This window comes from Barbus barbus (assembly GCF_936440315.1).
Source record: "Barbus barbus genome assembly, chromosome: 8".
Lineage (NCBI taxonomy): Eukaryota > Metazoa > Chordata > Actinopteri > Cypriniformes > Cyprinidae > Barbus > Barbus barbus.
The window spans coordinates 1,674,654-1,688,693 of NC_136736.1; the positions used below are offsets into that span (position 1 = coordinate 1,674,654).

The following is a 14,040-nucleotide window of genomic DNA, read 5'->3' on the forward strand; positions in this document are numbered from 1 at the left end:
TCAAACTCAAGGCCCGTGGGCCACATTCGGCCTGCGAGACACTTTCATGTCTATTATTAATGGCCTGCTGGTATAGACAAGCTTAAAAAGAGTCTAGTGTCACAGCAGACTATGTTTACTAAAGCAAAATCGTAAAGTGAAGCTGTCATGAAAGCGAGTTATAGTGGCAGAAGACATGGCTAATTTACCGAAGGAGAGTTTTTGAAGAGCTGCATGATTAAAGTGTGCGATGTCCTATGTCTGGACAAAAAAACAAGCATACACAGATCTGCACTTTATTGTTTCTAACCAGAGAATTCTCCAGTATTCAGTCAGCGAGAGAGTGAGGAAACAGCAGTATTTCAGCGATGACTCATGTGAACGCCTCTGATTGGTCACTGCATTCATAAGCTCAACAACATCATGTGTGATTGGTTATAATGCACAGTGCTGTAAAAACGCCCAGATCCAGCCAGCAGATGATGATATGATGCGAGAAACGATTTAATCAAGCTGGTGTGATTGTATCAAATATAGAAAATATGAATCGGCTATGTTTAGTGGCATTCAAAATGCACTAAGCTCAAAAATCACTCTGAATGGGCATGACGTGTCTGAATAGGTTACATAATGGAATGAAACCAAATACGCAAACACTAGCCATGAAGACGTCTATGCTATATATCATTCAGTATAGCAGCTAAAATGTTCAGAAATCATGTTCTAAACATTCATAAGAGCACTAGACAAAGGTATCAGCTATATAGAAATGGTTATTAATAAAAACTATAACATATTGTTGCAGCATGAATAATAAACAATTGATAAAATTATCCACCCCTAACTATAGTACAGTATTAACACATTTTGATGCAATAAATAGGGTATGATTTAAAAATGATCATCCCTCCAAAAGAGAAACAGAGGTCGGACACGAGCTTCACAGTGCGCAGTGCGCATGCGCCTAGCGAACAAACCACGCCCGCGTGATGACCCAGAACACCAGTATATACCGACGGGAGCGCGCGCTAGTTGCAGCGAGACAGTCTACCGGAGAGGGTTGAAGAACGAGCTGTTGAGACTTTACCGCTTCGCCACCTCGTTTTCCCGCTGCTTTGAAGTCGCTCGACATCTGAAGTCATCATGCGCGAGATAGTGCACCTGCAGGCGGGCCAGTGCGGCAATCAGATCGGATCGAAGGTAATACTAAATAAAGAGCCTGTTTTTTTGTTGTTGGTGGTTTTTTAAAAAAAAAAATTTTTTTTTCAACAAACGTCCGTTCGCTTCGGTGTTTTATAATGATATCAGTAAAATATTATTTTGCGCTTTACTATCAATCAATGTGTTTAAGCAATCAATTCTTTTTTTTTTACCTCTTATCATGACTAAACACATTTTCGCTCTCCCGCCTCTTCCTTTCAAATTCCAAACCTTCATTTCGAGTTAATAACAGAGGCTTGAGCCATAGATATGCAGGTTAATGCAGTTATTAATGCAGTCTGGCGCAGTTATTAAATGATTAGAGAGAGATTAAGTGCGTGCGCTGCGTCTGGGCGTCTCTCAGCGGTGTTCAGAGGCTAATAGCCAATCTTTATTTGCATCCATAAATCTAGCTGTCCGAGAAGGGTGTGATTTAACTGCGACATCTGCCATTCTTGTTTCTGAGGTGGGGTGCTCTGTTTCCTTCTATATTAGCCAATTCATGCTTTGTCACGTGACTTTTGTCGCGGCCGCCATCTTGCATAACGTTAGCCTCTCCTTGGTGATCGGAAACCAACATCACTAACAACGAAAAACAACAGTATTTTTAAAAAAAAAATAGATGCTTTAGGAATGGATCCTTATTTAGTGTCGAGAACTGCAGACTCCACTAAAGTCTCGTGAAAACTTGTCGTTTGCTGATGGGCTATTTACATCTACCTCACACACAATCCCTCTCCATACACTCGGCCAGTTTCAGTGAAATCTTCACCAGAGACTTGTCCATCGGCCCGGATCCATCTGCCGCACCCGGCTTGGATGCCTGTGTTCTCTCTTTCAGACTCTGGGCCGAATCCACCGGAGCAGATGTGACCGATGTAACTTACCGACGCGGCCGCATCGAAGCCATCCGCATCTACCTATTAGATTGTTTTAATAACGTCGACCCCAAACCTGCCCTTACAGTAATGCAGATACATTAAATATTGTTCAGCACGAGAAAAAGGACGCAATATTGATGTGCGCATGCGCAGTAATGAAATGTCAGGACACTGGACTCGGCCCGTTGCGCAGCACGCCAGACTCGGCTATATTTCACTTAATATTGATGACGTTACCTAGCCAAAACATTTACGTTCATTTTAATTACATAACATGACTTCACGAATCTTTAAACATCTCGTTATTATGAAAGCAATTTTAAAGTCTAGCTTGACCGAGCTGGCATGAGGACATTTTATTTACAAAACCATGCAATTACACTAAAATAATTTACTATTAATTTACTAAAGTTACTATGAATATTTTTGAAAGGTAATCAGTGAATACTGTTCTTGGTTGTTGCTCATTGTGTTGGTCACTGTGCAGCATGTCTGTCCACATCTTTGCTTGGGAGCTTTCATTTCTGCACCTGTAAAGAGCAAATAATGCACAAGTATATATTACTAAAGGTCTAACTTAATGCACCAAACTGAATGAAATTAAATATATTGTGCTGAAGCACATGTTGTTTGAAAGATTATACTTATTATTATTTACTAGGGGTGTGACGACGAGACACTTATCCCACGAGACGAGAACGAGATGAGATTTAGACTTTAAAAAAAAATAAAATAAATCCTCAATGATGAAATATATAGGGAAAAATAGTCTTTCATTCAACTGAAAAACACAAAATGCAAAAAATGTAGGTGCATTTTGAAATCAACTTGTACTTTGAAATAAAACTTCTATTTCAACGAATTATATGCAGTAATAAGCGGCATGTAAATTATCAATTTGTAAAAAATAAATAAATTGGAGATCATTATTTTCTCACAATTCTGAAAAAAAAAAAAAAAAAAAAAACTAAACAAAATAACGTAATTTACTAGTGGTTCTGATAAAATGTTCATTGCTTAAGTCTTTTAAAAATATATATTAATTTGAACAAAGAAAAAAAATTCAGTGGAGTCAGTGTCTTCATAAAGACTTGTTTCAGAATCTCTGAATGATTTAATGCCGCCTCCTGGCGGAAGAGGATAAGCGTTACAATACATACAAGTGATAAGATACTTTCATTTTGATGGCTACTGTAGACTAAGTGTTTAAACCCAAACTATAAACTTATCCCAGTACTTCTGTTATTTAAATGTCTGTAACACAGAAATAATGATGTGTGGTTGATAAGACTGTTGCTCTTTCTGGATCAGCAGCAGCATGAATGCAGATTGAATGTCTTTGATTACGATGTGAAACCGGTGTCAGTGGAGCGTGAGCAGCGCATGCGTTGTCGCCGCCCTTATCAGTGAATGACAGCGTTCACATCGAAGCGTGATGATGGCCGACCCTCTGATTCATTAACATGGGCAGCAACAAAACGTGCTTCTCCCGCTCCGCTGACACTCGTGATGTGAATATAGACATAGCTGAATCATTGTCATTCAGGAATAAGAGCACGTGGGTGTTTGAATCCAGATCGCAAGATGATGCAGCTCTAATGTAAACACTGCAAAATGTTTTGCGAGGATATCGACACGTTCTCGCGAGACCAGTCGGATCTCGTTCCACGAAATCTCATCACATCCCTATTATTTACCCATTTAATTCTAGCGCATTCAGTGGCTGTGTCCAGTATGTTTGAAATTTAAAGTGTGCATCATCCTAATTAAAGAGAGAGTTTACCCAAAACAGAAAATAACTTACCCCCCTTGTGTCGCAAAGGTACAAACGCACGGCGAATGTAGTTCCAGGCAGGTCTTGACCGCATTACATGACCGTATCACTTTATTTTCAGAGGTCCTTACAGCAAAAGAACCCAAACCCACAAGGACACTGGCCAAATAAATAAATTTAGTAAACAAAACGATAAAAACAACAGATCGTGCCCATGTTTTTGCCACAAAATTACGTTTTATGTACGCAAAGTACTCTCCCGCTCTCTCTCCCTCACAGTTTGCACTCACATTAACATAAGCGCTAATGATGTTAGCACTACTCTGATGATTTTTAACAACTTAAAAACTACATGACTTCTCACAAGCGAGGTAACAACAACGGCGCTGTTCGTGAAGAAAATGAATTTAAAGCTTCACTATAACAAGAGACATTGCTGCCAAACACTCCTGAGAGACTCACAGAGGTAATGTTAATCTCTCTCTCTATCTCATAACTTAATAATTAACTGCATTAGTCTGCTATCAACGACTCAAGCCTCCATTGCTAGGTTTAAAATGACATTTTGGAATTGGCAACGGAGGCGTTGGATCATATACGGAAGAAATAATCCTACTCACAATAGCGATTTAAGTAGAAAACCCGGACGAATGCCTTGAAATATATCATCTGATCGATGTCTTGAGGTGTGGCAACTGTAGTATAAGAGGAATAATTGACTTCGGTCCGTTGAATTATTAGAAAAATAATGCACATTAGATGCAAGTTTTCCAAAGCCATGAAAGGAAAGAGTAAATATAAGGTACCAAATACATGTTTCAAATAAATCTTACACCGTACTGCTGCTGTTCTTTCAATAAGCGAATTTAAAAGGCATACGTTGACTTGTATAATATAAATAAAACTGGCAAAGAGTTCTGCTTCGTAATGTGTGGGTTTATTGACCGCACATACACATCACACGGCCACGATACTTAACATTGGACTACCACACACCGAGAGGGGGAGGGGCTAGATAGAGTGACTATGTAATCACATACAATTAGTGTCACACATCAATGTACTACATCCCCTTTCCTAAGCATGGTATCAAACATAAAACAAAATTAGACTCTGGGTGCATTTACATCAGAATTCTTCTGCACAATGAACATTAGTTCACCCTTTTGTTTTATACACACCTTTACTAGAACAAAGAGTACGTGTCACATAAGGACTGGCTCTCAATTGTGTGTCTGACTGAGAGGTTACTTGACCAGTACATTTGGTATTTTTGCAACTGGATCATTCACTCTGGTTGGAGCATGGATTACCTGGTGACCATCATCATCATGTTGACTTGGCATAGGCTCTTTCACAGTTAGATGTCTGCGGTTCCTCCTATATTCTTTTCTTCCAGACAGGACAATGTAAGATCTTGGTTCGCTGCAGACTTGCGTCACAACTCCTTTGCTGCCATAACCACGAGGGGTTTGCATCCTCACTACTACTTGCCCTTTTGAGAGTGTGCTCCGTTGTTTACATCTTTTGTCGTAACTCTTCTTTTGACAAAGTCTTTTCTTTGTCAGCTATGCATGAATCTCATTGGAAGCCAGAGGAGAAGGTTTCAGCAAAGAGCTGTGGAGTAGCAGGGTGGTGCGGGTTTGTCTGGACATTAGTCTCTGAGCTGGAGAGCCAAGCTTGGGATCTCTTGGAGCATTTCGCAGATTCCGCAAGTTGAGATAGATGTCAGTGCCATCTCATTTGGACTTTTCCATGAGTTAAGCGCTGCGGTCTGCGCACTCCGCTAGGCCGTTTGATTGAGGATAGTTTGGACTAATAGTTTTGTGAGCAAAGTCCCAGGCCTTGGCGAAATCTTTAAACTTGTTGCTCACAAACTGTCTCCCATTGTCTGTGATGAGGGTTTGAGGTGATCCATGAACAGAAAAATGTCTCTTTAGCTTTTGTATGACACATGATGAGGTCAAATTCTGCAGCTGCTCAATCTCATACCAGCCTGAATATGAGTCGACAAGCACCAAGAATTGGTGACTGTTCCATTCGAAGATGTCAGCTGCTACTGTTGACCAAGGCAGGCTTGGAACTGCAGGCAGCTGAAGGTTTTTTTTGCTGGTGCTGTTGCATGTGGCACAAGATGTGATGTAAGCATCAATGTCTTTTGTCATGGTAGGCCAAAAGAATATGCCACGTGCACGTTGTTTGGTAGATTCAGCTCCAGGGTGACCCCTATGTACAATTTGCATGTATTCCAGCTGAACTGTTTCTGGGATAATCACTTTGTGACCTTTCCACACAAGTCCATCATCTGTGATCAGTTCATGTCTGTATGGGTGAAGTGGTTGCATTGCTGGGGGAAGACTGTGCAGTTTAGTTGGACATCCTTGCCTGATTGTGTTCACAAACATTTGTAGAGTGACGCCGTCTACTGTGTGGCGTTTAAGTTCATCAATGCGTGATGGGGAGATATTGCAAACATTCATTACCTCAAAGGTGTTCTTCCTTGGACTGTTCATGTACAAATGCTTGTGGGGCCTGTGACAAGGTGTCTATGTACATGTGCTTTCCTTTTTTGTAGACTAGGGTGATGTTGTATCGTTGGAGCTGAAGCAACATTCGTTGGAGTCGAGCAGGAGTGCTGTGTATTGGATGTTTGGTGATTGTCACCAAAAGCTGGTGGTCAATTTCAGTAGTCACTGATTTGCCGTAGATGTAATCATTGAACATGGTGCAAGCAAAAATTACAGCGAGAAGCTCTTTCTATTTGCGCATTTCAGTTTGTGTGAGGACCCGTGAGGCGTAAGCGATAGGGTTATTGTCCTGCAAGCACGCCGCTCCTAAACCAAACTGTGAGGCGTCGAATGTTAAAGTGACAGGCTTGTCGACGTTGTAATACGACAGGACAGGAGGGCATGCAAGGCATTTTTTTAAGGCGTTGAAAGCATCCTGGTGCTGCTACAGCCAACACCATACTGTGTCTTTGTGTGTTAGCTGGCGGAGTGGCGTAGATGTGTCACTGAGGTTAGGGATAAACTTGCCCATGTAGTTGACCATGCCAAGAAATCTCTGAAGAGCAGTTGTGTTACTGGGTTCTGGCATTTCACTGATGGCTTTGATCTTTGATGGATCGGCATGCAGGCCGTCACTGCTGAAGACATGGCCCACATAGCTCACATCGTTCAGTCTGAATTGGCATTTTAGTGGATTTAGCCTGTGATTTATTTCTCTCGCCCGCTCAAGCACTCTTTCTAGGTTGTCGTCGTGTTCTTTTACTGTGCGTCCACCAATCAAAATATCATCTACAATGACCGCACAAGGGTATCCAGCGAACATTTGCTCCAAGACACACCTCAGTCAAGACACTTTAAACTGACCGTTTGGAATGATTTAATCTTTTTCAGGCAAACAGTAGAACAATTATTTCACAAAACATGAATGTACAAAAATGTAAAAGATAAATGTGCCTAAATAATCAAATCATCGTTTTGGTGAGCAAATATTACAATACATTATATATACTGTATATATGTGTGTGTTTAGATAACGTGTGACAACCTGACATCTAAATTACTTGTCCTGAGAACATCCAAGCTTTGTTCAAAATTTGCAATCCCACGGGGCCTCATCTTTATGTACATCAGTGGCTTAACTGTGATCACTTATCGAACCGCTATTGCAAAAATATGACACTGGAATGCAAGGGTTTTGTTTTTTTCAGAACCAGGGTAAACGGACCTATTAAGCTCATGTACCCTTTAAGCACACTTCCATTTTTGAGATCAGATTATAAAAAGAAAAAAATAATTTATGATCTAACTTGATGTCCTAACCAATTGATATGTTTGTTACTATATACCTCCTATAATTTGAAGTCAATCAGATCATAGCAGGCTGAGATATGAGTCTCCATGTGTTCACGCTGTCCGGCAGCCATTTGGAAAGCGGTCTAAAAAATTTCACCAAAAGAGAAGCCCTTTAAATGTGCATGTTTTTTTTTTAGATGTTTAAGCCTTTATTTTGTGTAAGTTTCACTACTTATTGTAAAATTAAGAGCTTAACGCTCAAGCTTTTGCATATTATAACCTGGAACTTGAATGTGGGAAATAATTACATTAGATCCAAAAGACATTTTTATTAACTCAGCGCAGATGCTACAGAACACAGTTAGCGGACTAGCTGTAGAAGATTGTGTGCTACGCTAACATATTACTGCACTGGCTTGTACTTTTACATCCATAATATTATAAATTAACAGTTTACGGCTGGTCTGTGGTTTTACAGTGCTGTAATATTTAAAGGTTTCATATTATTTTAAGGTGAGCTTAATGGGGCACGACTATAAAAATCACAACTTCAGTGTGACCTCAATAAGAAAAAGTATAATTTCATAGATATTGTTAATAATAGTTGTTCATATTAAAATGTATAAACTTAATACATGACCTAGACTATTTATTTAGCAAAATCCTGTCATTTGAATAAATATTACATGAAATTTATGAAAAATTGTTGCTGCTCCAATTAATCTCAGTGTGCTCTCATTAAACTCTTCCACATTGAACGTCTACGTAAATACTTCAGAAACAGACTTTACATATTAACTGATAGTTGTCACTAAGTTAGGTTAATTGATTTTCTATGGATTCAGTCCACTCATATCTACAGACTGGCTCTGATCTTTGGCAAGTAGCATCAACTTCTCCAGACTGTAAATCTGTGGGAAATCGGGGCAAAAATAGTGTAGTGTATTCTAGGGGTGTAAGAAAATATCGATACACGTGAGTATCGCGATACTGTATCGATTCTCCAAAACGGAATATCGATATTAAAAAAAATCATACAAGATTCATGGCAGTTGTTTAGTTTTGAGTTCATATCCCGACTGCTAGTCTTCATCTCTGAACTTAAACCGTGACAGGAAACACTAGCATCAGGGCACTAATGTTAATATAGTTCGCTGCCAGTAATGGAGGATGAAAGAATTGTTCCAGCTCTCGTTTCGGTGGACAAAGCTGAAGTGTGGCACCATTTGTGCTTTTGTGCAGCTGCAGCTTTCTCTCATGTTGGGGGTGTTTTGTGCTGTTGGGGCGGTGCTCGCGTCGCAGTCTCGGCGTTTCCACGCGGAACACAAAAACCTGTGAAATCCAAGTTCTGAGAATGTTTAACATCTGTATTTATTTGATTGTTTTACAATTGTTTCGTTTTCTTAAGGAATCCTGCAAGCACTTTATTTTTCATTGATATTAAGCAGATGTCATACATTGTATGTCACAATTGTAAACTTAAACTGAACCTTTGAAGTAGATATATATTTTTATATTTTTTAAAATACATTTTATACATGCATTTTACTGAAGAATCATGCAAGCACTTGAATATTTCCCCCTTTACTCGTACTGCTCCGTTTCGCAATATATCGTATCGCAAGCCCTGTATCGTGATGCGTATCGTATCGCCAGATTCTTGCCAATACACAGCCCTCGTATATTCCAGCCTTAAGAGACTAGAGATAAGTTGACATCCATTTAAAAAGGTTTCATAATGAGGCTGGTTTCTGTGTTCATCCCCGTGAATTAAATGTTTTATTTGATTTTTGAATGCGTTACTTCGCTGAAAGTGGACTAGTCTAGATGTTGCATTGTGCTTAGATGACACTTCATTATGAATATATAATCGAGTTGAATTCCTTGTCGCTTGATTTTAATGTTCAGTTTTTTTGTGATTGACTTTGTACCTTAAATATATTTTTACAATTTTTAAAAATTTTCCTTAAATTAAACAAGATTTTTTAATAAAACATAATGAGCTTAATGGGAACAGGGGTGTGCTTAAAGGGTACAGAAATGTACCTATTAAGCACAGCGAGACTTTTTGAATTTAACAATGTATGTTAATTGAAATGCTTTTGTCATTTAAAATAAAAGTAAATATCTTTGTGTGAGATTTAATATTTTATTTTAACATAACTTTTTGTACTGAAACCAATATCTTGTGCACTAAAAATGTCTCAATGTAGATTTTGGGGACCTTAATAGGTATGTTTACACTAGGTCTCTTTTACCAACATATACTGTGCATTTAAAATCTATATCTGCACGATAAACCTTGTGTGATTATTCATTATATTTGAGACAAAAGTGTTACACTCCATCAGACGGTGAGACTATTTTTTGGTTTCTGTTTCTTGTTCTCTCTCAGTTCTGGGAAGTGATCAGTGATGAACACGGTATTGACCCCACTGGCAGCTACCATGGAGACAATGACCTGCAGTTGGACCGCATCAATGTTTACTACAATGAAGCCTCTGGTAGGCACATCACAATAGTTTAGCACAGGAAACATCAAATGTCTGTTAGTTAAGGGGAGCGTTCAGCCCTGCAAATATACTTACAGACACATATTCTCCAAACATAAACAAACCCTAATGTAGGTGGTGCTTCTCTGGTTATCTGTTTTAGGGGGAAAGTACGTCCCTCGTGCCATCCTTGTGGATCTAGAGCCAGGAACCATGGACTCTGTCCGCTCCGGTCCTTTTGGGCAGATATTCAGACCTGACAACTTTGTTTTTGGTAAATATTTTTTTTGCTTGCTTCTCATTGCATGCAAATATCTATATTTGATGGAGTATTGTTATGCAATAATTTACTTCTGAATGTTGAAGATACCTCTGATATATAGATGGATGGATGGATAGGACATGTTATACTAGTACCTGATTGTAGACTCTCCCTTGAATTCATCAACATAAGAAAGAACAAGAGTCAAAACATATTTACTTGTGTAATTACCTGTTGTCATTTCGGCAGAGGCTTTGAGCATTTCTGGGGAAGTCGTGGCCTAATGGTTAGAGAGTTGGACTCGTAATCCAAAGGTTGTGGGTTTGAGTCTCGGGCCGGCAGGAATTGTAGGTGGGGGGAGTGAATGTCCAGCGCTCTCTCCACCCTCAATACCACGACTGAGGTGCCCTTGAGCAAGACACCGAACCCCCAACTGCTCCCCGGGCGCCGCAGCATAAATGGCTGCCCACTGCTCCGGGTGTATGTTCACGGTGTGTGTGTGCACGTTGGATGGGTTAAATGCAGAGCACGAATTCCGAGTATGGGTCACCATACTTGGCAGTATGTCACTTCACTTCACATTTCTCCTGTTCAAGTAGTCAAGGAAACCCAGTGTTTATTAAGGACTCTAACCTGTATGGTTTTCAAACACTTTAGCTTAATGCAGTTTTAAAATATGCAGTATTTTAGTGAAGTTTGGGTCATAAAGTATTAACATAGTTTGTGTCATGCTAATAGGTCAGAGTGGAGCTGGTAATAACTGGGCTAAGGGTCACTACACGGAGGGAGCCGAACTGGTGGACTCCGTGATGGATGTGGTCCGTAAGGAAGCCGAGGGCTGTGACTGTCTGCAGGGCTTCCAGCTCACGCATTCGTTGGGAGGAGGAACAGGCTCCGGCATGGGAACTCTCCTGATCAGCAAGATCCGTGAGGAGTACCCCGACCGCATCATGAACACCTTCAGCGTGGTGCCGTCTCCCAAAGTGTCGGACACAGTGGTGGAGCCCTACAACGCCACGTTGTCTGTGCATCAGCTGGTGGAGAACACGGATGAGACGTTCTGCATTGACAACGAGGCCCTGTACGACATCTGTTTCCGCACTCTCAAACTCACCACACCCACGTACGGCGACCTCAACCACCTCGTCTCGATCACCATGAGCGGCGTCACCACCTGCCTGAGGTTCCCCGGACAGTTGAACGCTGATCTTCGCAAGCTGGCGGTCAACATGGTGCCATTCCCTCGTCTGCACTTCTTCATGCCTGGGTTCGTTCCTCTCACCAGCAGGGGGAGCCAACAGTATCGCATGCTCTCTGTCCCAGAGCTCACCCAACAGATGTTCGACGCTAAAAACATGATGGCCGCATGCGACCCACGCCACGGCCGCTACCTGACCGTGGCTGCCATTTTCCGTGGCCGTATGTCAATGAAGGAGGTGGACGAGCAGATGCTGAACATCCAGAACAAGAACAGCAGCTACTTCGTGGAGTGGATCCCCAACAACGTCAAGACCGCCGTCTGCGATATTCCACCTCGTGGTCTCAAAATGTGTGCGACATTCATCGGCAACAGCACCGCCATCCAGGAGCTGTTCAAACGCATTTCAGAGCAGTTCACAGCCATGTTCCGCCGCAAGGCCTTCCTGCACTGGTACACCGGTGAGGGTATGGATGAGATGGAGTTCACAGAGGCCGAGAGCAACATGAACGACCTGGTGTCCGAGTACCAGCAGTACCAGGACGCCACCGCAGAGGAGGGAGAATTTGAGGATGAGGGCGAAGAGGAGCTCGCCTAATCGCTGTCTCTTCCACCTTAGCTTCCTCCATTTTGTTTTGGTTTCATATGCCACACCTCAGTCTCCTTTCATTCCGGTTCTGTTAAACAAAAAGTCCAATCGAAGTTTTGTGTGCTTCCCCTTGTAGCGCATTCATCATTGTTAAAATTACCAAGGATACACTGAATAAAGATATGACAAAACTGAAAAAAGTTGTTGTGTGTGTGACTTTAAAGTAGTCATTGAATGTGAATTGCACTTTTACAAGTTGTTTAAACTGAAATGTGTGTTGGCAGTACACAACCAACTTATGATTTAAAAAAACAAAAAAAAAACACTGGTTGCATTTATCTCCTAAAATCATTACAAGCCATTCTTGGACTCCTGCCAGTGTGATGTCACACAGACACAGGCCCCTCCCACGATTGTTCCCTGAGACTGGTGTTTTACATTAGACCCGCCCTGAGTGAGCTGTCAACAGTACACCATTGTTTCACCGCCGGAGCAGATGTAGACAAGAATGTCTTCTAAGCGATTGAGGTGTTTTGTTGTTGGATATAATAATCAACATAGCAGTCATCATTAGCGCTGTCATGATTATGAAATTTGTCTGACGATTAATTGTCTAATAAATAATCACGATTATAAAGATTAGTTGTCTGTTTCTAGGCCAGGTTTTCCGCGGGGTCTTAAATTTAGTTGTATCAAATTTAAGGCCTTAAAGTCTTAAATTGTACAAGAAAGTCTTAATTATGATTTCAAGTGGTCTTAAATTTGGAGGTCTTAAAACACTTCAACATTAAAACTGAAAATTCTGTAGATTTACATTATCTTCTGTACCATAAACGGCCGTTATGCAGACATTTCTCAATAATTATATCATAGGCCTATCTTTAGTAGCAAATAAATCCAGCATAATACATACAAATTGAACATGGTTTATTTTTACCTCATATAAACATTCTTAAAAGTGCCTTCAGTAGCTTTTATTTGCCTTAAAGGTGAAGACAAAAATATTACCTCAATTAATTTAATGTGTAAATCACCATTGAAAATTCTTGTATTGTGGAACACTTTAGTTTTAAACAGCAACCGGCAGAAAAAACCCATGAGCAGGTACTTGTACAATATTGGTGTTGCACCAAATAGTGGTCACAAAGATAAACTTCACTGTGAAACAGTCAAGATTCAAAACATTTCCAAATACATGGGGAAAAAATTAATACAAAGACAGGGCTGTCATTAATAACAATTGCTATAAACTTATAGACAATAGTCAAGTGAAATGTTCCAATGTTGACACCATTTCCAATAGAAGAACACAACAGTATTTAAAAGGACAGTACACTCAAAAATTGTGAATTGACAAAAGTTTTTCATATATTTTGGGTGAATTAACCCTTTAAATTAGATTACTAACCTCAGATTCATGCTAAATTATCTGCATCTACAATTGACACGGTTCTGCAAAAATACTTCCTTGTACAGCATTTAAAAATATGGAGCAAAGAATAATGCACTCATGCCGGACACTTCAATGTGAAACTAAAAGAACTATACAGTCTGAATTAGGAGCAGAAAGCTCTCGGATGTCATCAAAAATATCTTAATTTGTGTTGCAAAGATGAACAAAGGTCTTATGGGTTTGGAACGACATGACGGTGAGTAATTAATGACAGGATTTTCATTTTTGGGTAAAATTACCCTTTGATTATTTACATAAGAAAATGCTTTATACAGTTTCATTACACGTGTTCCTTACATTTGTATGAATGCCAGCGTAGGTGCCATCTCTGGATGTTTTGTGTTTCAAATAAAAATGAAGAGAATGTAGCTCAACCACGATGGAGGAGGAAATTATAACTTCTCGAATGACA

At 40.2% G+C, this 14,040-nt stretch overlaps 1 protein-coding gene across 2 annotated transcripts; it reads left to right on the forward strand.

Moving 5' to 3' along the window:
* The first annotated feature begins 930 nt into the window (after nucleotides 1-930).
* Nucleotides 931-12,809, forward strand: LOC306874350 (tubulin beta-1 chain-like). 2 transcript variants are annotated; one of them, XM_079424315.1, is made up of 4 exons: nucleotides 931-1,179; nucleotides 10,030-10,138; nucleotides 10,290-10,400; nucleotides 11,127-12,809. In XM_079424315.1, the coding sequence occupies exons 1-4, from the start codon at nucleotides 1,123-1,125 to the stop codon at nucleotides 12,182-12,184; spliced, it is 1,335 nt and encodes a 444-aa protein (XP_079280441.1). In that variant the 5' UTR covers nucleotides 931-1,122; the 3' UTR covers nucleotides 12,185-12,809. The 2 variants fall into 2 exon arrangements, with proteins under 2 accessions (XP_079280441.1, XP_079280442.1); XM_079424316.1 differs by having other exon boundaries at nucleotides 1,010-1,179; nucleotides 10,290-10,663; nucleotides 10,951-12,480.
* The last annotated feature ends 1,231 nt before the right edge of the window (nucleotides 12,810-14,040 follow it).

What these genes read in the sequence shown, in the direction of transcription:
- LOC306874350 (XM_079424315.1), top strand. Translation starts at nt 1,123, where the DNA reads ATGCGCGAGATAGTGCACCTGCAGGCGGGCCAGTGCGGCAATCAGATC. An exon ending in TTACTACAATGAAGCCTCTG is followed by an intron (nt 10,139 to 10,289) that starts GTAGGCACATCA and finishes TATCTGTTTTAG; the next exon opens with GGGGAAAGTACGTCCCTCGT. An exon ending in ACCTGACAACTTTGTTTTTG is followed by an intron (nt 10,401 to 11,126) that starts GTAAATATTTTT and finishes TCATGCTAATAG; the next exon opens with GTCAGAGTGGAGCTGGTAAT.